The 24,337-nt window shown below is 62.4% G+C and overlaps 3 protein-coding genes across 4 annotated transcripts in view; 1 reads left to right on the top strand and 2 right to left on the bottom strand.

Annotated features, from left to right (window-relative positions):
- Window positions 1-7,806: 7,806 nt before the first annotated feature.
- MAFA (MAF bZIP transcription factor A) lies at window positions 7,807-10,502 on the bottom strand. Its single transcript, XM_027973429.3, has one exon. The coding sequence runs from the start codon at window positions 10,123-10,125 to the stop codon at window positions 9,070-9,072; it is 1,056 nt and encodes a 351-aa protein (XP_027829230.1). The 5' UTR covers window positions 10,126-10,502; the 3' UTR covers window positions 7,807-9,069.
- A 594-nt stretch (window positions 10,503-11,096) lies between these two features.
- LOC121820297 (uncharacterized) lies at window positions 11,097-14,648 on the top strand. 2 transcript variants are annotated; one of them, XM_060393656.1, is made up of 3 exons: window positions 11,097-11,197; window positions 12,114-13,614; window positions 13,946-14,648. In XM_060393656.1, the coding sequence occupies exons 2-3, from the start codon at window positions 13,009-13,011 to the stop codon at window positions 14,255-14,257; spliced, it is 918 nt and encodes a 305-aa protein (XP_060249639.1). In that variant the 5' UTR covers window positions 11,097-11,197; window positions 12,114-13,008; the 3' UTR covers window positions 14,258-14,648. The 2 variants fall into 2 exon arrangements, with proteins under 2 accessions (XP_060249639.1, XP_042109915.2); XM_042253981.2 differs by lacking the exon at window positions 11,097-11,197 and having other exon boundaries at window positions 11,240-13,614.
- Window positions 14,649-17,914: 3,266 nt separating this feature from the next.
- Window positions 17,915-24,337, bottom strand: part of ZC3H3 (zinc finger CCCH-type containing 3) — a 62,173-nt gene continuing 55,750 nt past the window's right edge. Inside the window, exons 10-12 of the mRNA XM_027973446.2 lie at window positions 20,546-20,730; window positions 19,652-20,025; window positions 17,915-18,283 (exon numbers count right to left, since the gene is read on the bottom strand). Coding sequence (XP_027829247.1) covers window positions 18,252-18,283; window positions 19,652-20,025; window positions 20,546-20,730 — 591 coding nt within the window. The 3' untranslated portion in view covers window positions 17,915-18,251. The remainder of the gene's footprint in view (window positions 18,284-19,651; window positions 20,026-20,545; window positions 20,731-24,337) is intronic.

Raw genomic sequence — 24,337 nt, 5'->3', positions numbered from 1 at the left:
AGCTAGCCAGCCAGCTCATATGTATCTAATGTCTTTTCACTCCACATGGCCAGTCCTGCCCAGGTTGCAGCTGCTACTCCATTAGTGGTCTGGACTGTGGGAGTAGCAGTCTTGGGGTCTGGATCTGGTCCCTGGATTGGGGGCCAGTTGCCTGGGGCTGTAAGTCATGCTTTCCTGGATGGTAATCTCGACGTGACCCTAAATGCCCTGTCCACCCCTCAGAATTTCTGGATTCAGCTTAATTCAGCTTCCCAAACGCAGTAGTGTTTGCTGAGTGATGGGAACAGGACTAGTCCCCAGGACTAACCCGTGGTGCACAGGTCTGAGCAAAGGCAGTGCAGGCGCAGCCCAGACTGGAGGTGGAGGAGCTCTGAGGAGTGGGGGGCTGGGCAGCTGTGTGCCCCTCCTGCACTTCTTCCTTCCCTGCCCGCCTCCCGCTGGGGCCAGAGGCCTGGCATGAGGCTCCTGCAGGTGGTGGCTTCCACAAATGTGGTCATGGTTTGCAACCCCTTTTGCAAACCCTGCCCCAGTGCACCTGGAGAGACATGTCCTGTTCCCCTCTGTACAGAGCCTCCTCTTCCAGGAAGCCTTCCCAGACTGACAGCGGACTTGCCTTTTCTCCTTTATCCCTCACAAGAACCCTGGTGGACACAGGTGTGGACACGGGGAGCTCAGTGTCCTTTTCACCAACGAGGTGACTGAGCCCACAGAAGTCCCTCCTCCTACTTCCAGCTGGTGAGGAGCAGACTGGGAACAGAATCAGGTCTGACGCTGGCCTTGGTGTGGGTGAGGTGGTGATTGGGGTTGGGGAGCCTGGGGAGCCAGGGGAGGTGTCTCCCCAACCCGACCCGGCCCCTAAGCCTGGCCTGTGCCCACCCAGACTCCCATGACCCAGTGCCCAGGCACAGGCAACCCCACTCTGCTCCAGGGAAGGGGCTTTGCCTGGCTCCAGGCGGAACCCTCCACACCACCCTGTGCTTCCTGGACTCGTGAGGGGTCAGGGTCTGCCAGCACCCACAAAGTGCTTGAGGGGCTGCCCTTCGGGGGCACCCAGACCAGACTCGGACCCTAGCTCTCCTGGGGGGCTGGTGGGATGGAGGGACTGTCTCTGACCACTGTCGGGGTGGAGGCTCTGGGGCCGGAGTTACTCTCACCGCAGCCCCTCCTCCACTACAGCCCCATGGGGTGGGCCCCACCTCCGGCTCAGGCCTGGCTGGGCACCCCTGCCTCTGGTGGCTCTTCGCCTCTCCCCTCCCCACCCCTCCCCACCCCTCCCCATCCCCCATCCCCCCATCCTCCGCACCCCTCCCCCACCCTCCCCTACCGGCACACCCTCCACACACCTCCCACACCCTCCCCGCCCCTTCCTCGCCCCTTCTCCCCGCCGCTGCCCCGCCCATTTTACTGTCCGATGTGCTCACCTCACTCAGACTTACTCTGTCGTTTACTTAACTCGCTGACGGGCTTATTCCTAATCGAGCAGAGCCCGCCCCCAGCCCCCAGCGCAGCCCCCGCCGTTCCTGAGCTGCTCTCACACCCGACCGCCCCGGAGTAACAGGTCCCGGCGCGGTGCTACCACGCGTGTCCCGCGGCGACCCAGCCCGAACGTCTCACACACTGAGGCACACATCTGGAAGTGCCACCTCGACACCCTCTGCCACTTACACCCGCAGTCACGTGTCCCAGCCCGGGAAGGAACGTGGCCCTCCTCACCTCCGCCGTCAGGGCTGAAGGAAAGCCTCCTCCGGCCCAGGGGTGAAGGTCAGGGACCATCCTCCACCACCCATCAGGGCCCCTCTTGCTCCTTCCCCAGCTCTACACTCTGGGGGTGCCCTGGAATGGGGAGGGGTCAGCTGTGTTGCGGCCCCAGCCATGGGCAGTGGAACTGGGCTGATCTGCTGGCCACAGGGTGGGGCCTTCACTGCTCATGGCTGGGCGAAAAGCCCTCAGTCTACCAAGCCTGTGTCTGGGGTGGATGAGCAGGGGACCATAGGGGTCAGCAAAGGGGATACTAGGAAATGGTCGGAGGCAGCTGAGGCGACAAGAAGGAAGAGCCTCCTGGGAGAGGAATCAGAGAGCCCTAAGCCTCAGGAGCTGGGGGTGAGGGCACTGGAGAGCCACAGGCAGCTCCTGCCTGGAGCTGAAGAGAGACCAGAAGCAGGAGGGAGAAGCTGGGGCCAGGCTCTGGGTGGAGCCTAACCTCGGTGGTTGTTTAAAACCCCTTCTGTCTCAGGGGAGCAGGGGGCATCCTGCTCCTGCTGCGTCCTCAGCGCTCCCTGGGGCACCTGTGCCCTGCACAGAGGGAGCTGTGAGGGGTCCCCGTTGCTCCCCCAGGTCTGTCACTGAGGAAGAAGGGACAGTGGGACCATCTTTAGAAGAGCAACTGGGCACCTGGGCATCATCAGCTGGCCTCTGGGGCCCCACTTGAGCCCCGCTGAGCCCCCTCAAGGACAGTCCCTCCTCCCCCACGCCCAGCCCCTCATCTGCAGAACGGGCCATTGCCACCCCAGGACCATTCCCAGGAGGCCATCAGGAGATCTGGAGTCTGGTGCATGCTGGACACTCCATGACATTCCTGGGCCCTCTCTGAGGACAGGGCGGGACAGAGGGCCATCAGAGGAGGGCCATGGGAGAGAAGGGAGGCCAGTCCCCTGGGGGGCTGGGACCAGACTAGAGCGATGCAAGTGTCCAGGTGGAGCCCCAAGGGGCGGGGTGAGAGGAAAGGAGATGGGGTGGGATGGGATGGGGCGGAGGGCGGTGGTCTGGGAAGGCGGGGGCCTTTGAGCCTGGCATGGCTGATCCCAGCTGGCCTCAGCCCCCTCCCTGGGGTGTCAGCCAGCAAGGACTCCAGAGTCAGGGAAGCCAGCATGGAGGCCGTGGTGAGGCTTAGAGTAGTGCAGGGCCAAGAGAGACAGGCGCAGGGCTGCTGCTGTGGGCGGCTGGAGCAGCCCTCCCCCTCGGCTCCTGCCAGCACTGGGCTGATGTCCCACACCCACCGCCTGCTTCTTTCAGCACCACCCCCTGACTTTTGGGGGTCTCCCTGCAGGCCTCTCTACCCCCCACACTTGCCTCCTCCTGCGACCAACTCGGCCCCAAAGAAAGCCTGGTTTTTGCCCCCTGCTGTGTGACTTCAGTCTGAGCGTCCTAGAAGTGCAAGTCAGGACCTGCATTTTAGCATGGGTCTAGCCGAGTCGTGAGAATGTTCCGACCCGGTTCTCCTCTCTCGGCGAGGACGCAAGGTCCACCTGGAAGCTTCCTGAAGGAGGGGGCCGGGGATGAAGAGGAGCCGGGGAGGCCCCGCCCCCGCCCGGTGCCCCTGGCTGGCCCCGCGCCGGCGGTCGCCGCCCCATCCTGTCCCCCGCCCCCGCCCCCAGCCTTCTTTCCTGCTGGGTCGCGGGTAATCGGCTGTGACAGCTCGAGCCCTCCGCAGCTGAGCGGTGTCACCGCGCATTAGCAGGCGCTGAGCCCGCCAACCGCAAATTACTCGTCGCTGCGGAGCCTGCGGCGACAGCCTCGCGAACAGCCAGGGGCACGTGTGCCGTGGGCTCGGTCCGAGTGAGGGTGTGGGGGGCGCGCCCCGCGGCCCACCGTTCCCGGCCGTCCCCGCAGCCCACCCCTCCCAGTACTGCAGCCCCAGCCTCTCTGCAGCCCCCAGCCTTGCAGGCGCCCACCGCAGCCTGGCCCCCACCGCCGGTCCTCGCCCGCCTCCGCTGATCTGCTCCTTCGGAACCTGGCCTGCAGGGATGGGAGCGCGCCTCCGCCCCCGGGCCGGCGTTCCTCTGCCGGCGACCAGGAGCCAGCGCCGGCGGCCTCCGCGCTCCTCCGCCCCGCACTTGCCCAGTTCAGGCCCTGGCGCCCCGGCCCTCCTCGGCTGGCCTCCAGCGAAGTGTCCTCTGGGCCCTCTGGTGGTGGGGGCTCCGGCTCTAAACTCTGCTGCCCGGGGACGCTGCAGCCCGGGCCCGGCCCTCCACCCTCCAACTCGAGGGGCCATCACCCTCTGCTCCGTTCGCAGCGCCCCTCCCGGAGGGCCCCTCAGACAGCCCGACCCTCAAAGAGCTCCTCTCGCCTGCACACCTCACCCCATCTCTCCTGGCTACATTCTCCTCCCCCAGATCCCTCTGCCAGGAAAGTTCTATCCCAGGTCTTGGGGCCCCAGGTGTCAGCGGTGAGTCTCTGCTGGCTCCCCCCGCCCGGTGTCAGCCCCTACAGCTGCTCTGCCCCTCTGGCTGGAGGGTGGCCTCCCACCAAAATAGGATAAGGCGGTGGGCTCCCTGCTCCCAGGTCTGACCTCACCTCCAAGAGTAGGCCTGGCAGGCAATAGTGCCTAGTGGATAGTTCTGAGTGAATGATTGAGTCCCCTCCCCTGGAGAAAAGGAGGCCTTCTTCTCCAGGCTGGCCCTTCTGCGCCGGGGCCAGTGTCCCCTGGTGGCAAGGAGGGCTGGGCTTGTATCTGGGCGGGCGAGCAGGGCCGAAGCCGAGTTCCCAGCACCCTAACAGGGCCTCCCCAGCAAGTGGGTGGGGGTGACTCTGGCCTGGGGAACTGCTGACCCAGGGTAGGCCCAGGGAGGTGAGTGGGCTGGTCCTGTGCTCAGAGCCGCAGGCAGGGAGAGGTGCTCAGCAGGGGGACAGCTTTGGACTCCCGCAGGACTGACTGGTGTCCCTTCCCTGTCCTTCAACTGTCCCCTCCAAGTGCTAGGGACGACGCAGCCTGTCATCACTGTGGCCAGCTCAAACCTCCTGCTTGTCTGCTCCCTGGAGCAGCTAGAGGTAAGGAGACCCAGGCCCGTGTGGCTGAGTGTACGCCCATCCTGGGGAGGGGGAGGCCAGGGAGGAGGACACCTTGGCCTTGGCTGACCCCACCCCGAGCAGCTATAAATAGGAGGCCCGGGAGGGGCCTGCAGACAGTCCCCTCCAGAGGGCAGGGCTGCTGTGGAAATGGAGAGGGGTGGGGGGCTACAAATGGAAGTGGGGTGCCCCCAGTATAAAGCCCCCTCTGTAGGGCCAGCAGCTGGGGAAGGGGGCCAGAGCCTCTCTCGGTCTCTTGGAATCCCAGCTCAGGGATTTTGCTGGAGCCCTTAACCAGCTGCAGAGGGTGGGCAGCTGTGGCATGTGTGAATGTGTGTTTGGGGTGTAGGGACCCCTGCACCAGTGGAGGGGGAGGCCCAGCCAGGTGCTCTGTATGTGGGGCGGGGCCTGAAATGCTGCAGCCCCCAGAGGCCGGGGCAGGCCCTGCGAGGTGGGCGGGCTGGGGTGGGGTGCGGGTGACCGGTTCTCAGCTCAGGCAGCCTCCCTGGGCTGGGAGCTGGGGCTGTCGAGGCAGGTAGCCCTGGGGATCCCAGCGGGCAGGGAGGGACTCCCTGCAGTGGGGCAGCCTAGGGGAGTGTGTGCAGGCCACAGGTGTGCAGCTGTCTACGTGTTGATCGTATGTGTCGTGTGTGTAATGAGTCGACACGTATTGTGTCCAGCGTGTTTGTGTGAGTGTGCCTCCCCGTCCTCTCCAGGGTCGCACTCTTGGCCCCCAGGCCTCAGGAGGGCGACTCTGGCCCCTGGGAACGCTGCCTGTACGCCGCCCTCCAGGCTGCCCCAGATCTGCTCTAACGTCCCAGGCACCCCCGAATTGCCGCCCCTCCTTTCCTCCAGGCGCTAAGCCATCTCTTCCCGCTCTGGGCAGGGCTGTCATCTTGGTCTGGCCTCTGGTCTTCAAGTGGACGAGGCAGAGCTGGGACTCACACTGAATGAAGTCACAAAGGAGTGAAAAATGAATCCCCCCCGAGGCGGGGGCAGGGTGGGGGTCGGGGGTGGGCTCAAGGCTTCGAGGTGCAGCTTCTGTCTGCAGGGTGGTTCAGGGAGCTTCCTCCCAGAGCACAGAGGGTGGTGGTGTGAGCTGGCATCCCTGCCCGGCCTGAGGCGCTGGGTTAGGCTGAGCTGGGAGGTAAGGGGCCACTACAGCCCCTGAACATCCGATGGGCATGATAGCCCAGGGACCTGGGCATGCAGCCTGGATGGGCAGCGCCCTCCACCCCAGGCCGGGGCCCTCGCTGCCCCACCAGGTCCCTCAGCCCGGTCCAGGTGGCTCCAGGGTCTCGGTGCAGTCACTGCCCCTCACACCTATAGGACGCGAGTCTCATCACAGGCACACACGTGGGCACAGACACCCCAAGCACTGAGCGCGCCCGAGGTCCCCAGGTGTGGTGAGGTGGCGGCCCTCCACCAGGCACTTCCCTCCTGGGCCGCCACGGGCTCCAGCGATCCTTCCGGGGAGGGCAGAGGTTTAGCCCCCAGCACTTATGGGGGTGGCGTCTCGATAGAAGGGGGCGCCCTGAGGGGGCACGTGGGAGCCTCCGCTCTACTCTTCACAGGCTGCCTGCGTTCCTGCAGGAGGTCTGCATTCCCTCAAAAGCTTTCGGGAAAAGATTTGTCTCTAAACTCACACATAAGCGCTTCTCCTGTCTCCTCGAATAATTTCCACGTCTTGTATGTTCATTTGTCTTCTCCATTTTATCTTAGAGGGAAAACTGGAGGAAAGAAGTGGGTGGGGAGGAAGGAAAGAGGGAAGGAGGGAGGAAAAGGAAACAGAAGAGGAAAGTGAGACCAGCCCGGCCTGCAGCCCTGCTCGGTAGCCGGCATCGAGCCCAAGCTGCGCTCGCTTTGCGGTGGGGGTGGCCCCTTTCCCAGGCCTCCCCAGCCCCCATGCTGGATCCAGGCCCCGAGAACTGGGCTCTGGGAGGCCTGGGGTGCTGGAGGGAGCCTGGCCCCCTCCCCGTAAAGAATACTGTCAGGCTCTGCTTTCTCTGCCAGGAGGACTCCCCAGTGGTTCCTTAGGTGATAGCGGTGAAAACTAAGGTGCCTTCACCCACACCAGCCAGCGGCTGGCCCTCCCAAGCACGCAGACTCTGGGCCCCTCCTTGGCCAGGCCGGCAGGGACCCTCCCGGCAGCCCTGGCCATGCTGCAGCCTCCCCAGCTGCCCTTGATTCGTCCCCATCCCGCATTTCTACTTCTCTCTGCAGCAGCAGTTTTGCCCACCGAGAGGCCTGTTCCCTCCTGGGCGGTTAGGGTGCTCAGCCTGTGTTTGGGGATTTTGCTCCATTCTTCCCAGAGACCCAGCCTCCTGGTTTTGAGTTTTATTCTAAAGCGAAGAGGGAGGGGGCGGCCCTCAGTTTTGTTCTGTCTCTTGGATTGAGATTCAGACCAACTCAGGTGATGTCCTCTCGGGAACCGCAGCTCTCCCAGCCCAGAGGAGGAGCTGGTACCCCCAGACAGAATAGCGGGGCGCTCTGCTGAGGCCGGCAGGCTCCAAACGTGCAAACTACAGGGTTCACCGGACCCTGTCCCCATCCCAGTGTGAACCGAGGTACTGGCCAAGCATCCTGCACTGACCCCAGGCCCCTGCGCTGACTCCAGCCCCACAGGGCGAAGTTTCCAGGGTGCTGCCCTGCCCATTGCTCCCGCAGTCCAGGCCTTGGTCCTGCAGGTGGGAGACCGAAGGCTCAGAAGAGCTGAGGACAGCGCCTGCCCTGCCCAGGACACATCATGTTACCAAGGGTAGCCTTGAGCCTGGGGTTGCATTGGGCTGTCATGGGGGTCGGGGCCTCACTGTGTGGCCTCCTTCCTGCGGGGCAGCTCGGGGGCAGGTTCCTACCGGTCCAGCTCTGGCAGCAGCCTTTTTAAACAACTCCGGCCACTCCCCGCTTCAGCAGGGATGGGTCACCTGGAGCTAAGGCAGGGCTTAGTTCGGGAAACTCCTTTTCTATCCAGGAAAAAATACAGCAGAAACGAAAACCACAGAAAAACCAGCCAGGCTCCAGTGACTTTTGGATCTAAATGAATTTATTCTGTTTTTTTTTTTTTCCTCAGTTTCGTAGCAAATGAAAAAAGAACCCAACAAAACCCCACAGCACAACAAAACTTGCAAGGAGTTGGTATCTCCCGGGCCCCCCACGAGCAGCGCAGAAGGAGCCCAGGCCGGGGTGCAGTCGGGACCTGGGGGCTTTCAGGGGCCAGACCAGGGCTTTCAGGGGCCGGAGCATGGCCTCCCCTCCCTCTCTTCCAGCCACTCCAAAAGTGATCAGGTTGTTTAAAAAAGAATCCACAAACAAAACGAAACACATTTTAAATTAAAATAAAATTATACACTTTCTCCACCGGACTCCATGCCAGGAGATTCAGGCGAAACCTCCTCTCAAAAAATTTTTTTCTGCTAGAAATACTGTGCGTTACTTTTTTTTTCCACTTCTCTTGAGGGTTAAAATAAGATATATTTCCCCAGGAGCCATAAATACGATCTGGTGCATAGAGAAATAGCAGCTCTGGAGTCCCAACCAGCTCCCACCCCCCTCCCCCCCGTGGAGTACAGTAGGGCAGCAAGACTGAACACAGCATAGATAAGGCTCCTCCGCGTCAATCTCTAGGGGACGCCAGTGGCAGGGTGGGGGGCAGGCGGGAAAGCGGGCAGGCAGGGGCCAGGACCCTCCGAGCGAGCGACACATGCTGGGACACGCGGACATCCGAGGGCAACCCCGGCGGGAAGAAGGGAGCTTTCTCCGGGGTTTCCTTTTCTGATCACCGAGCAAAATAAATATAAATACTTCGAAAATAAGACCGCTTCAAAAAGGAGTACAAAAGGCCTGGGTAGGGAGGCCGAAAGAAAGGAGACCAAGGGTGCAGGGCGGCGCGGGCTGCCCGCGGCGGTCCGGGTGAGGTCGGGCGCACAACCGCGTTCCACGTCTGTACAAGCGGACGCCAGGAAGGACTTCGACCCGGTCCAGCTTCCTGGGAGTCGCCGTGCTCCGAGCAGAGGAGTTGGAGCAGCGTCGGGATGGCGACCCGGGAAGGTGCGCAGGCCGGGAGCGAGGAGGCCGCGCCGAGGGACGGGCCTCTGTCCGGCGACTGCAGAGAAGGCGTGCGGGGCCGGCCCAGCCGGAGGCGGTGGTAGTTACGCGGGGGCCGGTGCGCTGGGGAGGCTCGGCGCGGCCGTGCGTCCTCGCCCGGAGCTGCGGAGTCCAAGTCCAGGCCCCCGGCCGCACGCGCGAGCCTCTACTCGGCGGTGGCGCGGGCTCCAGGCCCCGCGCTCACAGGAAGAAGTCGGGCGCGCTCTTGGCCCCGCCCGGCCCGGCCTGCGGCGGCGAGGACTCCCGCGGGAAGCCGGCCCCGCCCGCACCCCCGGGGCCGCCCCGGCCGGCCAGCTTCTCGTATTTCTCCTTGTACAGGTCCCGCTCCTTGGCCAGGCGCCCCACCTCCAGCTTCAGCTGCTCCACCTGGCTCTGGAGCTGGCACTTCTCGCTCTCCAGAATGTGCCGCTGCTGCACCCGCTTGAAGCGGCACGACTGCGCGTAGCCGCGGTTCTTAAGCGTGCGCCGCTTCTGCTTCAGCCGGATGACCTCCTCCTTGCTGAAGCCGCGGAGCTGCCTGTTCAGCTCGCGCACGGACATGGACACCAGCTGGTCGTCGGAGAAGCGCTCCTCCAAGCGCACGTGGTGGGTCGTGCCGCCGCCGCCGTGGCCGGCGCCGCCGTGGTGGTGGTGGTGATGGTGGTGGGCGGCGTGGTGGTGGTGGTGGGCGGCGTGGTGGGTGCCGTGGTGGTGGCCGGCGCCCATGTCGTCCGCGCCGCCGCCGCCCGCGAAGCCCTGGCCCCGGAAGGCCTCGTAGGCCGCAGCGGCCGCTGGGTGGTGCGCGCCGTGGTGCCCACCGTGGTGGCCGCTTCCGATGAGCGCCTCCACGGCGTCCTCGGGCGTCAGGTTGAGCGCCTCGGGGTTAAGGTGGTGCTGATAGCCACTCATCCAGTACAGATCCTCCAGCGCCGGCTTCCCCGAGGCGCCCCCGACGGCGCCGGGGCCCCCACTCGCCTGCCCCGGGGTGGCCCCGGCCTGCGCCGCGCCTCCGCCGCCCCCCGCGCCGCCGCTGGTGCCGGGGCTGGGCGCGCAGAAGCTGGGCGAAGAGGGCACGGAGGAACACGGTGTGCTGAGCGGCGTCGAGGACAGCGAGCCGGGTGGCAGTCGGTGGCAAAAGCGCTCGGCCTCGGGCGGCTCCTTCTTCACCTCGAACTTCATCAGGTCGAAATCGTTCACGTACTCGATGGCCAGCGGGCTGCTGGGCAGCTCGGCGCCCATCGCCAGCTCCGCGGCCATCGCCTGGGGGGCCCCGCCGCCTCGCCCGGCTGAGCCCAGACGGGAGGCGGGGCCGGGGGGGCGGCGAGCCGCGGGCCTGTCCCCCCCCTTCGCTTCCCACGGGCGGTGGGTCCGGGCAGCGAGAGGCGCGGGCTCCGAGCCGAAGCGCGAAGGGAAAAGTTTCACTCGGCCAACTCTGGGGTGGCCAATGGGGACGCCGTCGGTAGGGCCTCTCGCGCAACCCTGGGTCGCTCCCCGGCGGATGCAGGCCGGCCGCAGTCCCCTGGGCCCCCCCGCCAGCGGCCCGGCAATGGCCGGGCGGGCGGCGGTGCAGCCACCGCCTCGGGCTGCTCGGGTTCCCCGCGCTCCGCCCGCACACGGCCGGCCCCGCCTCTACCGCCAAGCTCCGCGCCGCGCGCTCCCCTTTATAGGGCCGGGCACCTGGGCACGCCTCTCTGGGAGGAGTACGCGCCTCCGGGCCAATAAGAGCCCCAGACCCGTCGCTCCAATTTGCATATCCCCATGGCAACCCGGAGCCCAGCTGTCAATCTCCTGCAGGCAACAGCTGTGGGAAGGGGTGGTGACCCGCTGCCCGGGAGAGGAGGGGCAGGGCCCTCTGGTGGCCGCCTCGGGGGGCTGCACGGGCATGGCCTGGGGCGCCGGGGGCGCGCGGGGGACGCGGGGCCAGGCCTGCGGCTTCCGAGGCCTCGCGTCCTCCACCGAGTGGCCAGAGCCTCAGGGAGCGGGGTGGGGGGGGTGCTCCTTGGTGACCTCGTACCCCCGCCACCGGCTGGCGGTGACCCCGCAGCTCCTTCCCAAGATTTTTTTCCGTCGGTCCATCGGGGAGCCCGCTTTCAGCCTGCTAGCGTAGTGGCGCCGGGACATTCCGGCCTCTCGACACGGGTGACGCTGCGCGGCCTGGCCGGGCGCTGCGCGGGAGCACTGGTTATTTTTAGCTTGGCGGTTCAGGCGGGTTCAGGAATTTAGTCAACAAAGTTGCTGGCACCTCGGTGCGGCGGGATTCACCGCCGGGCGCCCGGTGCCCCTGCTCTGCGGTGCAGGTGGAGAGGGAGTCTCGCGCGGAGCAGCGAAGGTGGGGCCAGGAACCCGAACGTGGGGGCCAGAGCCTGAGCGGCTGGTGGGACTTGGGGCTCAGGGGCTGGACCGACCCTGCACGGGCGGGGCGAGGGGGCTGTCCCAGGGCCGGAGGGCTGCCAGGCCGACACCACGTTAGGAATCGGCCCCTAGCTGCCCATCCGCCCAAATCTGGCCTCCTGGCCGAGAATGGGGCTCAGAGCTAAGTGGGGGCGGGGATGGAGGGCGGGCGGAGGTGGGAGGCCTCCAGCGTGAGAAGCCTTGAGAGCTGGACTCCGGGAGCAGAGGTGGCCGGTTACCCAGGGCTTGGTGACTGGGTAGTCATCTGTGGAGCCACGGTTGTGCCCAGAGCAGGGGCCCTCTAGGGTCAACTGAGATGGGGCCATGACCCAGAGAGCCCTCCCCCCATTCTCTATACTATTATATGACTTCTACAGTTTAACTTATTCTTAAATGCAACCATCCATCTATGCACAGAAGGAAAAGTCTGGAGGGACTATGGGCAGGACATCACCAGGGGCAGCCTAGCCATATGCTGGGGGCATTTATCTATCAGAAGCCCTGATAAGTGTCTAGTGTTCCTCACAAGTGTCTAGTGTTTTATAAGAAGGAAACTGTCACAATGGCAAGTGAAACTTTTTAATGTACCATGAGGGTGACCCGGCTCCTCTCTCCTCTCCCCTCACACAGGGATGGCCCTGGGTGCTCAGGGACATGTGTTGCCAGGTTTGGGCTCCCTTTAAAGCCCTCTTGAAAGAGATGGGAATACCAGACCACCTGATCTGCCTCTTCAGAAACCTGTATGCAGGTCAGGAAGCAACAGTTAGAACTGGACATGGAACAACAGACTGGTTCCAAATAGGAAAAGGAGTACATCAAGGCTGTATATTGTCACCCTGCTTATTTATTTGCAGAGTACATCATGAGAAACACTGGGCTGGATGAAGCACAAGCTGGAATCAAGATTGCTGGGAGAGATATCAATAACCTCAGATATGCAGATGACACCACCCTTATGGTAGAAAGTGAAGAAGAACTAAAGAGCCTCTTGATGAAAGTGAGAGGAGAGTGAAAATGTTGACTTAAAGCTCAACTTTCAGAAAGCTAAGATCATGGCATCCGGTCCCAACACATCATGGCAAATAGATGGGGAAACAGTGGCTGACTTTATTTTTCTGGGCTCCAAAATCACTGTGGATGATGATGGTGATTGCAGCCATGAAACTAAAAGACGCTTGCTCCTTGGAAGGAAAGTTATGACCAACCTAGAGAGCATATTAAAAAGCAGAGACATTACTTTGTCAACAAAGGTCTGTCTAGTCAAAGCTATGGTTTTTCCAGTGGCTGTGTATGGATGTGAGAGTTGGATTATAAAGAAAGCTGAGCGCCGAAGAATTGATGCTTTTGAACTGTGGTGTTGGAGAAGACTCTTGAGAATCCTTTGGACTGCAAGGAGATCCAACCAGTCCATCCTAAAGGAGATCAGTCCTGGGTGTTCACTGGAAGGACTGATGTTGAAGCTGAAACTTTCGCCACCTGATGCGATGAGATGACTCGTTTGAAAAGACTTTGATGCTGGGAAAGATTGAGGGCAGGAGGAGAAGGGGACGACAGAGGATGAGATGGTTGGATGGCATCACCAACTCAGTGGACACGGGTTTGGGTGGACTCTGGGAGTTGGTGATGGACAGGGAGGCCTGGCGTGCTGCAGTTCATGGGGTTGCAGAGTTGGACACGACTGAGCAACGGAACTGAACATAAAGCACTCGGTGTTCAGAGGGAAGCCACAGCTCAGAGGGGAGACACTGCATGGCAAGCTGGTGGTCCATCTGCCCCTCTGAGATGGAGCGAGCCCTTGCATTGGCCACCTGGCCTCTGCTCCTCATGGTGTGGCTTCAGCCAGGTCACTGGACCAGGCAAGAGTGTGGTCCCAAGCTTGGGAAGGTGCTGGGTGGAGCCAGGCTGGTGCAGGTGGGGGTCTTCCTCACAGCTCCTGGCCCCAGGCCAAGGGCCACCGACCGCAGCCATTCCCGAGCTCTGCGGCACCCCCAGTCCCACCCAGTCGCCATGCCTTGTCCTGAGAGGTACAGTAAGGTTGCTAAAGCCAGGGAGGCCTTGCAGAACAGCCCCTCCCCACCCCAAATCTCTTTGAGGCCCACGCTCAGCCACACTAAGTCAGGGACAGCTGTCCCACATCTGGCCCCCAAATGTGGTGCTCAAGGGTGCTGGGCCACAGCCAGCCAGCCCCTTGCCCAGTCACACTCACAGGCCTTTCACTGTCTGTCCCCAGGGGAGAGGGACCCAGTGCAGGACCGGCTGCAGGAACTGCACTCAGAACTGGGAACAGGCACAGCGGCCTTCAGGCAGCCTGGGACCAAGCAAGGCACCCATGTCCCTGACTGCCTCGGGCCCTCGGTAAGTTCTCCAGTCCTGGGCTTGACCTCGAGTCAGACTGGCTTCCCAGAAGGTGTCTGGGCCTGCAGGCCTGGCCTAAGCTCTCTGGAGCAGGAGCCCTGGAGGGTGGAGGGGCCCTGACTCTGCTCCCTGGCTTCTCATGGTGGCAGCTGAGCCCTCCTCTGTCCTGAGTCACTGCCAGGGGGCTGGGAAAGGGGCTGAGCGCCCCTGTACACAGGCCCTGACCCCCTGGTGCCCCACACTACAGGCGAGATGGGCTCTCCCAGCCCAGGGAAAGTCTGTCCTTTCCTGACTTGGGTTGCGGGCTTCAGGCTTGCTCCTTTCTCTTCAGAAACCTCCTCTTCGCCACTTGCTGGCCTGGGACCCAGGAAGTTCAAAGAGGGGCTCTCAGCTGGGTCTCAGAGGCAGAGGCCACGAGAGCCCAGAGCCACCTCCTCTCTGCCATGAAAGGCTCGCAGGCCCCCGAGATGGCACTCAGGAGTGCTGCAGGCCCAGCCGTGGCGCTCTCTCAGCTCCCTCGACCAGCAGTAGAGCCAGCAGAAGATGCGCCGATTCCACGTGGTGCATCTGCTTTACTGAGCAGTTCTGTGTGCCAGGAGGCCTGTCCAGGGGCAGTTTCCAGCACCTTCCACCAGGGAGGTAGCCCAGGGGTCCCTAGTAGGAAACAGGCGCTCGTGCGCTCTGCAGTGTACGGGTCATCCTGGGTGCAGCTGGACCGTGGCGGCTGGGAGGACTTGAAGGCTGAGGGACTGGTCGTCAGCAGACTATGGGGCCGTAACTGGACCAGCATCCGCACACAGCAGCTAACTGGTTGGGCTTCCTCACAGCGTGGCGGCTGGCTCTCAGAGTGAGTGTCCAAGGGAGCCAAACATGCCTGGCATTTTTGTGAGGGGTGGCAGTGCTCATATCCAAGGGGCACAGACACCATCCTCCATGGAGTCTATAGGAACTGCAGTCACAGCATCTCTGGAAAATACAATCTACCAGAGAGTGGGTGAGAGAGCAGGAGATAAACCATAAAATAGAAAATGAACTACATAGCACGTCTGTGGAGGAACGCAGCACAAGTCCAGCGCTGTCGTCCGGAGTCCTGTGGGGCTACGGTCTCAAGGTCGTTGTTGGGGGGGCGCTGTTGTCTGGCGGCTCCTCTGGGGAAGATACTCCCAAGCTCTCTCAGGTTTTCGGGACCATTTCTTGGCGTCTGAGGAGCCAAGACCCCGGGCTCAGGGGGTTGGAGGCCGCCCAGGCTTCCCATACCTGATGACTGCCCTAGAGAATCCAGGCAGACGGAGGGGGCCCTACAGAATGGGAGACGGGAAAGGCCGAGGGGCCTGGCCTGATGCGGGGGGATCGGAGCCTGGGGGGGCGGCCCCTCGGGGGACCCCGGGACCACCCTCGGGCAGCAGCATGGTGCCAAGCTCCCAGCTCAGTGCCCTAGGCTCTCGGAAAGTCCAGCTGCAGGGTGCACGCGCCATCCCTCAGCACTGCGCTGCAGGGTCTGCCCAGGCCCAACAGTCACCCAGCCGCCCAGCCTCACGGGAGTCACAAGGCGAGGCCGCAGGAGTCCCTGTTGGGAGCGGAGGCCCCTGCTCTCCAGGCGGGGCTCAGAGGTGCTACGCAGGCTCGGGAGGGCCGGGCCCAGCTCTAGACCCAGCAGCCCCACTGTCCCGCCAGGGGCTCCTTCCTGGGCTCAGACAGTGAGGGGCGGGTGCCCTCCCCACCCCCCACAGTCAGTCAGGCTGCAGAGGAGCCGGGAGAGGCAGGCCCCTCCCAAGTGGCCCCTCCCCAAGACCCCACACTTTCGGGCCCCCACGTCAGATGCCTCCCCCGAGCCCAGCAGCCCGGATCCCGAGGCCCTGCTGGCCACATGACCTCGGGGCTCACCTGAGGGCCCACCCTGCCGCAGGAGGGGCGCTTCACCATCACTGTGCGCACCCCGCAGCCCTCACAAGCGGCTCCCTGTCCTTTGGGCCATCACCTGAGAGGCCGCACCAGGGCAAAGGGCAGTCCACGGGGATGCAGGCCTGGGGTAGCAGCGGGCCCCTGTGAAGGGGACAAAGGTGCAGGGCCTGCCTGGACTCCACGGCCCTCACGCAGTCGGGGCTGGTGGGGATGACGGGCCCTTCCTCCCGGGGGCCCAGCTGATCTGCCCTTAGCACAGGGAGCCCAGAGTGACGGCGACCCCCTCCCCTGCCAGGGGCAGGGAGTCTGACCAGGCTGAGCCGGAGGCTGACCGGTCCTCAGGGGGTCATGGGGTGCGGGCCTGCAGGGGAGGGGCCCAGGAGCACAGGCAGCCGTTGGAAGGGCTCCCTCCGTGCCCTGGGGCGCCCAGCCCTTCCTAAGCCTTCCCCGCAGGCCCACAGCTCTCAGGCTGGCTGCCTCAGGGTGATGGGCTATGCCATGCGCAGTGGGCCCGGGTACAGGAAGTACACCTGAGGAGGCAGAGTGGCTGGGGAGGCCCTGGAGCACAGCACTGGTCCCGGCCAGGTGGTGGGCAGCCAACAGAAGGGGCCCAGCACCCACTGGTCTGTCGGGAGCGCCCCGCGCAATAGATACACCTGCCCAGCTCCTGTCTGCCTCACGGTCTGGGGTCCCCTCCTTTACTATGGAGGGAAGTGCAGGGAGGTCAATTGGATGGGAGGAACAAACACCCAAGTCTCCCTCGGTCTCCTGTCTGTCCAGGCGAGGGAGGGAGAATCGAACCTCGGTCCTCCTGTCGTCAGAGGACCCTCTGCCCCTCTGTGGTGGAGCCGACCGTGAGAGTCAAGGACAGCCTAGGAAGGAGGTGAGGGAGGCCTTGGTGGCCCCCAGGCTGCGCCCCGGTGCCTGTTCCTCCTGCCAGCCTTGGCTAGGAGCTGGGCAGGGGCCTCAGTCCTGGCCCAGGGCGCCCGGCCATGCAGGCTGCTGCCCCCACTCTGCGGGCTCCTATCAGCACTAACCCCAGGGACCACGGCCTCCCCCGCACCAATCCACGGGGCTCCTCCAAGGCATGGCTGAGGCCAGCACTGAGTCCCAAGGGGCCAGCAGGAGGAAGCAAGCGGGCCCAGAGCAGGGTCCCCTCAGCTCCCTGCCAGGCTGCGGGCCCATTCTTCGCAGTCAGGTCTGAGTCCGGTCTTCCGGCAGCCTGCTGAACTAGAACAGGTCAGGCCCCAGAGACAGGGCTCGGGGCCCTGGGGCAGAGGTGCCAGCAATCGGCACAGGACGGCAGGAGCCCTGCTCTGCTGGACAAGCAGGCTCCCGCACACTGAGGCCGGGAGCCCTGCTCTGCTGGACAGCGGGCCACCACACGCTGAGGCCGGGTGGGCCCCTCTCCACGGCCCCGCCTGGCTCTCGTCATCTGTGGGACCTTGCCTCGTCCTGAGCCAGGGAGGGTCAAGGGGCCTTCTTCGGTCGAGGAACCCTCAAGGAGGCAGTGTGAGCAGAGGCCCGGGCTGCCCCTGTCAGCCAGTGCTGGACAGTGCTCTTCCCACCCGGGCTGGAAGAAGCAGAGGGACTATGAGCAGCTATGCAGCCGACTCCCCTGTGGTCAACTGCAGGAGTCGTGTGGGGCTTCGGGCAGGGGAGCCCGAGGGCACCCCGCCAACAGGGTGGTTTGTGGCACAGGTCCCGGTGGCAGCCGACTAACTGGCAGGGATGGAGGCAGGCGGGGGCAGGGGCACCCTAGGAGCAAGGCTGCGGGCAGGTGCTCGAGGGTAGCACACCTCACTTGCCCGGGGGTGGGGGGCAGATAGCCTGAGCGGCCCGGCTCCGCTCCAGGCCTTGGCAGTGGGGCTGCTAGCAGCCTGGGCTGCATTCTGTCAGGGCCCAGGGCTGAGGCCATCACTCTCAGCCAGCTTGCCCAGGTGCCCTGGGACTGGAGACAGCTCAGGGGGCAATGAGCTGTCCCCTCTGTCCGGTGGTCCTGGCCTGTCCCCTGGTCCTACTCTGGCCCAGCTGCTTTCCCGAGTGGCCCCAGGGGAGGGGCTCTGGAGGAGAAGTTCTGCTTGAGGAAGGCCCTCTGGCCCCAGCCTGTTGCCTCCAGTCCACAGGGGACAAGTGGCCTCAACCGTGAGCCACCCTAGGGCGGCAGGGAAGGGGCCCACATCCCTAACCAGAGGCCGGGCCAGGTGGGCAGGTCGGTGGCGGGGCCTTGCAAGAGGCTCTGGGGCGTACCCCTCACCTTCCCCTCAACCTCAGGCCTCTAGGTCCCCCTGGAGTCACATCCCGGGGGAGGCTCTGGGACCCCTGGGCCCTGTGTTTCCACCTGCGCTGTGCTCAGCAGACCAGGCGGCAGCAGTGACGGTCGGGACAGCCAAGCAGACACAGGACAGAACCTTTATTGCTGAACACAAAGTACCTGCCAGGGAGGCCCGCCCAGCAGTCTCTCCTGCAGGAGACCAGCGGGAGGACAAAGCAGGCATCGAATGGGGGAGCCCTGCCGGGCACCACTCGGGGCAAGGCTGAAGGCCCAGGGGTGGGGAAGTGGTGGGGCCCAGCCTGAGGGGGCCAGGCGAGGGCACTGGTCACACAGGGCTGAGAGTCAGGCGGCCCCTGGGGGCGCTCCGTGGCAGGCGGCCCCTCGTCTGGGGTGGTGGTGGGCGGAGCCTCCTTCCTCTCAGGATGGGGCTGAGGTAGGCGCGGGCTGGCCCCCTGGGCCCTCACAGACGCGGCTTGATGTGCAGTGACTTCCCTGTTCCAAGAAGGCCAAAGGTCAGGCACAGGAGGCCCCCCTCAAAACCTCTGGCTCAGGAGTTGCTCGAAACTGGAAGGGGGCTGGGATACCACCCAACGGCCCAAGGTCCCGCGTGGAGCAGGTCCAGGCCTGGCCCTGGGCAGCGGGCAGCCCCGAGGGAGCCCCGTAGCCTGCAGCTGAGCCCTGAGCACCAGGTGCTGGCAGCTCGCACACACCGCTCGGGCTCACACGGGGACAGGTGTCTGGTGCTGCCAGACGGCGCCTTCCACATGGAAAGCCTGGAAAGCCTGGGTGTGTGCGAGCAGCTGCTGGGGGCCCCGAGGCCCTGAGGACCGGCTTGGGCTGCAGGGCTGGGGTGGGAGAGGCTTCCCAGGGCTGAGCAGACTGCCGCCCTGGGCCCCACGCCCACTGGGCACCCCGGTGCCTCTCCCCACCAAGGACACTCCTGGCGGCCTCACCCCTGGCAGGAAACCAGCTGCCCACAGGCCGGCACTGTCTACGTGCCCCCTGCAAGCTCACGACTCCTCCTGGGACCCCACTGCAAGGCCGAGGACCCCAGTCATCTACTCAGCCAGCCAGAGCCCTGGGCCCCTCAGGCCCCCAGGAAGCCAGCAAGGCCTGAGCAGGGAAGGACGGTTGCTGGGCTCCGTCCGTGGAGGTCGACAAGTCACCCCTCCCCCGCCCGCTTCCTCTGATTCTAGGGCTGGTTGCAGGGTCTCACTGTAATTAAAAAACGAAAATTAAAATGCTGGTGGCTTGGGGCTATCTGCTCCTTCCTCTCACCCTCAGGGCGTCTTGCCCACAGAGGGCCTGGCCGCAGCTTGGCGCCCCTGGCTCGGGGGCTGAGCAGGCAGCGTGCGAGCTCGCTCAGCAGAGCTGGGAGAGGAGGCTGTGGCAAGCATCTCCCATTAACGTTACGACCGTGAAATATGACAATAAAATGATAGCCGTATGGTCGCAAATTTGCAGCCCGCCGAGCTGCGTGGGGTTTATCGTCACTCAAACGCGCAGAGAGCTGTAAAATGTTTACAGAAAGGGTCGTTTGCAGCCATAAAATCCTCTTTTCTCTCCTAAACAAGGCTGAGTGGAGCCATTTACCAAGCCCCAAATGTTCATCGGGGGAGAGGAAACATCTGTTCTCTCCAGGAGTGTGCGGTGATCTTCCAGAACAAATTAACAGAAATGGGTGCTTTCTAATTAAATCAGCCCTCGGCTGGGCGGTCTGTGAGCGGTGCTCTGTGCCCGCACCTCGCGCCCGCCCTGTGGGCCTGCAGGCGCGCACCTGCTGCGCCAGAGACCGCGCTGCCGTCTCCCCAGGCTGACCCAGGGGCCTGAGGTGCGTGCAGCCAGAGCTGGGCTGCCTACCTGAGTCCTTGGAGGAGGCGCTCCTGGGGGCCTGGGCCCTGGGCTGGCCTCCAGGGCTGGGCGAGGACTGCAGAGCGATGAAGGAGGGCAGCTTGGAGAGGCCGCCGGAGCCAGCTCCCGCTGAGACCGCAGTCGCCTGCAGACACAGCTCCTCTGGCTCCAAGGACAGGGACGCGGAGGGGGGGCAGGGAGAGGAGCGGGAGCAGGAGGGGGAGGGGGAGAGGGAAGAGGAGGGAGAGGAGGGGGAGGAGGGGGAGGAGGGGGAGGCCGCAGCTAAAACCTGCGGGGAGGAGGGGGGCGAGGTCGAGCCAGCAGCCTTGGAGCTGGTGGGGCTGGACATCCGTCTGGCGGGGCGCAGGGCAGCCGAGGGCTTCCTGCAGGAACGGGAGGGGAGTGGGGTATGAGGCGGGCAGCGTGGGGCAGGCAGGGCCAGAGGATGCTGGCCCACCACCTGTATACCGCCCATCCACCCCTCACCCACCCCTGCCCAGCAGCTATCAGGCATTGCCACGCAGGTTCAAGGTGGGCCTGTGGGCCCAAGGACAGGCTGGCGACACTTCAGGGCCTCCAGCAGCTGCATGCTGACGCCGTCCTCACCTCCTGGAGCCTTCCCCATCCACACGGGCTCCCACACATGCAGGCAGGGGAGCACACTGTGGGGCCCAGCCACGGGCATTGCTTAGGACCTCCCCCGCCCCTGGGGAGTGGGTGGGTCAGGGATGCTTTCTGTTCATCCAGCCTGAGGACTGGGAGTAGGGCACCTCTGGAGGTCACTTCACCAACTTTGGAGAGGTTTTTTGCGGGGTGTGAAGCCCCCAGAGCTGGGCAGGGGTGCAGGGCTCCCACCTGCCCCCACCCCAAGCTTACACATGCCACACCCACAGTCCCCATCACCTGGGCCCGTGGCTGGTGGAAGTCCTGCTCCTGGGGGGCGTGTTGCTGGGCTCTGGGGCCGTGGGGGTGGCTGCTCGCCGGCCCGGGCGCTTCGGGTTGCGGTGGAGCAGCTGGCACTGGGCACCGCGGGGGCACACGCCCCTGCGGGAGAAGTCGGGGCACAGCAGCGTGTGCTTCTTCTTGCACTGCAGAAGAAGGGGCATGGCTGGGCGAGCCGGTGGAGACCTCGGCACCATGTTGGGGGCCCTGCCTCTCTGCCCAGGGTTCCTGTTGGGGGTCTGAGGTCCTCAGGCCAGAGAGGCCCCAGGGTGCTCACCCCTACCCATCTCAAAGATGGGTAGGGTCAGTTTGAGAGTCAAGGGCACTTCCCTGGTTGTACCAGCACCACCCAGCCTGGCCCTGGGCCTGGACTGAGGCTGGGGTGGGGATTCCCAGGGAGCTACCTCCTCCTCCTGACTGCAGCCCACCTGTCCTGGCAGAGGACCAGGGTGGGGGGCACCCCATGGAGGGTGCACTGTCAGGCAGGTCGGAGCAACAGGTGGCCTCAGCTCTGCCCACCAGGCCCACAGGGAGCAGAGAGCCTGGACCCAAGGCCTGCCTCTCCATGGGCCCCCTGCCATGTGTCTGCTTCTTGCCTGGTCCTCCTAGAGGAGGGGGCCTATTCTCCCACCCCCAATAGCTGGCTCAGTGTGCACCACCCAGGAGGAGGAAGCCACCCTCATGCTGACCAGGTGACAAGTGACGTGCTAGAAAGAGACCCAGATGGAAACCCCTGCAAGCAGAGCCCCAAAGCTACCCGTATGCACTCAGTCAGCTCCATCGTGTCTGACTCTGTGTGACCCCATGGACTGTAGCCCACCAGGCTCCTCTGTCCATGGGGTCTCCAGGCAAGAACACCCAGAGTCAAGTTTAAAGCCAGCTCTGGTGCCTGGGGGTGACCCCTGGCACAGCCACTGGAAGAGTCATGGCAACAGCCTTGAGACCACTTCCTTCTGGACCCGCCACCCCTACTGGGCACGTGTCCTCAGAGCCCCAGATGTCGGTCTGGCTCCCAGCACCCAGGACAAGGCTGGTCGAGGACCCCACGGAGCCTGTGCCCATTCTGTGAGCAGGATCTGGGCACTGACCCCATTCTTGCCCCACACCTGGCCCTTGGCTGCCACCCAGGAACTAGAGGCCCTTCACACCGGTGCTGGGGTTGGTGTGAAGACAGGCAGGTAGCACGCCTGCACCCAGACGGCTACCCCTCCCTGTGCTGGGCAGCCCCAGCCCTGCCCCCCAGTGCCTGCTCCCCCAGCCCCAGAGTCAATGGCCCTCTGCCCTGAATCCCAGTGGTCCCCTCGGGGGCACATGCTGCAGCGGGGTCTCCTGGGCAGCCAGAGGGATGGGCAGGGCCTCTGGGTGGAGAGCCCATCCTGGGCTGGGTGCAGAGAGGTGGCTGGGGGGTGCTGTCTCTGTGCCGTCCCGTGGTGGCCATGAGCCCCGCTGCTGCCCTGAGCCCAGGTGGCTCAACAGGAGCAACACACGGGAGGCGGGACTCAGCACAGAGGGACCCGGTAAAAGGCAGCACCTCGGTTTCCTCCCTGACTGCACAGTGACATCTGTGAGCTACTGGGTCACATACACTCATTCCAGCTGTTTCTGTCTCACTTTCTTATGGTGGCACTAGAAACTGTGAAATCCCAAATGCAGTTCACATCCGGTTGACTGTGGGACTAGAGATGGCTGGTCTGAACTGACCGTCCTCCCAGAACAACCCAAATCTAGGCTCAGATGTAAAGAACTTTCTGAAATCATCCAAGAACTACTGAGCAGGTGAAATGATGGAGGAAAATCTACTGGGCGCAGGGCTGGTCTCAGACCTCAGGGCCCCCTGCCATCCTTAAAGCAAGGCTGCCATGGAAAAAGCAAACCCAACACCCCTGCCCCCGCCCCACGCGCCCCGCAGAGCTGGAAGCGAGGAAAGTTCCTGGGATTATAGCCTGCCAGGCTCCTCTGTTCATGGAATTCCCCAGGCAAGAATACTGGAGTGGATTGCCATTTCCTTCTCCAGGGTATCCTCCCGACTCAGGGATCGAACCCGGGTCTCCTGCATTGCAGGCAGATGCTTCACCATCTGAGCTACTAGGGAAGGCAGGAAATAAAGAAAGTCACTGCTAAATAATGCGTCAGTCAGTCAAGAAGCAACAGAAGTCAGGTGATATTTAAAACCAAATGCCAACACTAAAACAACTCATCAAAGTCGATGGACTGGAGCTAAAGGGGTGCTCGGAGCAAAGCCCTCAGCCTCAGAGCCTTACATGAGCAAAGAGGAGACGCCTCAGAGTCAGAGGAAACAGGAAAATAGAGAAAGCAGAGAGAAGCACGTATGGGGAAAAGGGACATATAAACAACATTAGGAATGACAAAAGTGCCGTTGGCTGCTGGCGCTGCAGAAGGTGACACAATGAACAAGTTTTATGCCAATAAATTTGAAACCAGGCAAAATCTACAAATTCTAGAAAAACTGCCAAAATCTGCCATTAAATCTGAATGAATATTCCTATGACCATAAAGGAATTTGAATCAGTAGTTAAAAAAATAAGGCAAGCGCCAGCCCAGGGTTTCACGGTGGTTCTACCAGATATTCAAGAATGCGCTACCCAACCTCTCATGAACCAGCACACAGAAGAGGACAGCAGAGAACACTCAGCTCAGTCTACTCGGCCAAAGGGGTCTTAAAACTGGAACCTGACCGCAGCGAGATGATCAAACAAACTTTAGGCCAACTGCATGAACAATGATTCACGTTCTACACAAATCATAAATAAACTGAAATGTGTAAAAAATGAGCCCTGAAATGTGTAAAAAGACCATGTTAGGACCAAGCTGAGTTTATCTCAGGAATGCAAGGTTAGTTTAACATTAGAAAATCAGAGAATAGAAATCAGCACATTAGCAACCTAAGAGAAAGGAACCACGTGATCACCTCGAGAAGCAAGAAACAAGAGCGCCATGGAAGTCAGAATCAACTCAAAGTTTAGCAGATTAGCGACAGAAGGGAGCTTCCTTAGCTTAATATAGAACCTTCAAGAAATCACCATCATCATTCACCAAGGGGTGCGGCTGGAAGCCCATGGCCATGAGTTACTATCTGACTGGGCTAATAGGCAGGGCAGAAAAAGAACAGGCATTTAAACTCAAAGGAAGAAAACATGGTCATTATCTGCAAAAGATATGATTGTTTATGTAGAAAAACCCAAAAGACCAAGTCTCATGGATGAATTACTACAATTACTAATATAATTTAGCAAGACAGCTAGAAACAAAATCAATATTAAAAATCGTATGTCCATAACCAATGAACAGTAAGAAAATAACATTTAAAAACAAGCTCTTTATAATAATAATAGATGTGAGAGAAATAAACTTAACAGAGATAAGACAAGCAAGAATTTTATCAAACGACATCAAAGGAGAGTCTGTGTCACTAGAAACAGCGCCTTGATCATACACAGGAGACTCACTGTAGAGACCGGTGGGTGAGACCAGTTCTCACCGAACTAAAGCACAGATTCAAGACAACCTGAATCCATATTCCAACTCTAAAAACCTTACCTGGAATTTAAAATACATTTCTGGAAGGATAAAGGGGCAAGAACAGCTAAAATAGCCACAAGGAAGAAAAAAGTGAAGGAATCTGCTTCCTTGTTATGACTTATCCCAAAGCTCAAATAACCAACAACGGTCCCTGTAGTCAAAGCCGTGGTTTTTCCAAGAGTCATGTATGGATGTGAGAGTTGGACCACAAGG

This window comes from Ovis aries, chromosome 9 (genome assembly GCF_016772045.2).
Source record: "Ovis aries strain OAR_USU_Benz2616 breed Rambouillet chromosome 9, ARS-UI_Ramb_v3.0, whole genome shotgun sequence".
Taxonomy (NCBI): domain Eukaryota; kingdom Metazoa; phylum Chordata; class Mammalia; order Artiodactyla; family Bovidae; genus Ovis; species Ovis aries.
Note: the sequence above shows the minus strand (reverse complement) of the source record. Positions and strands in the feature narration are given on the sequence as shown.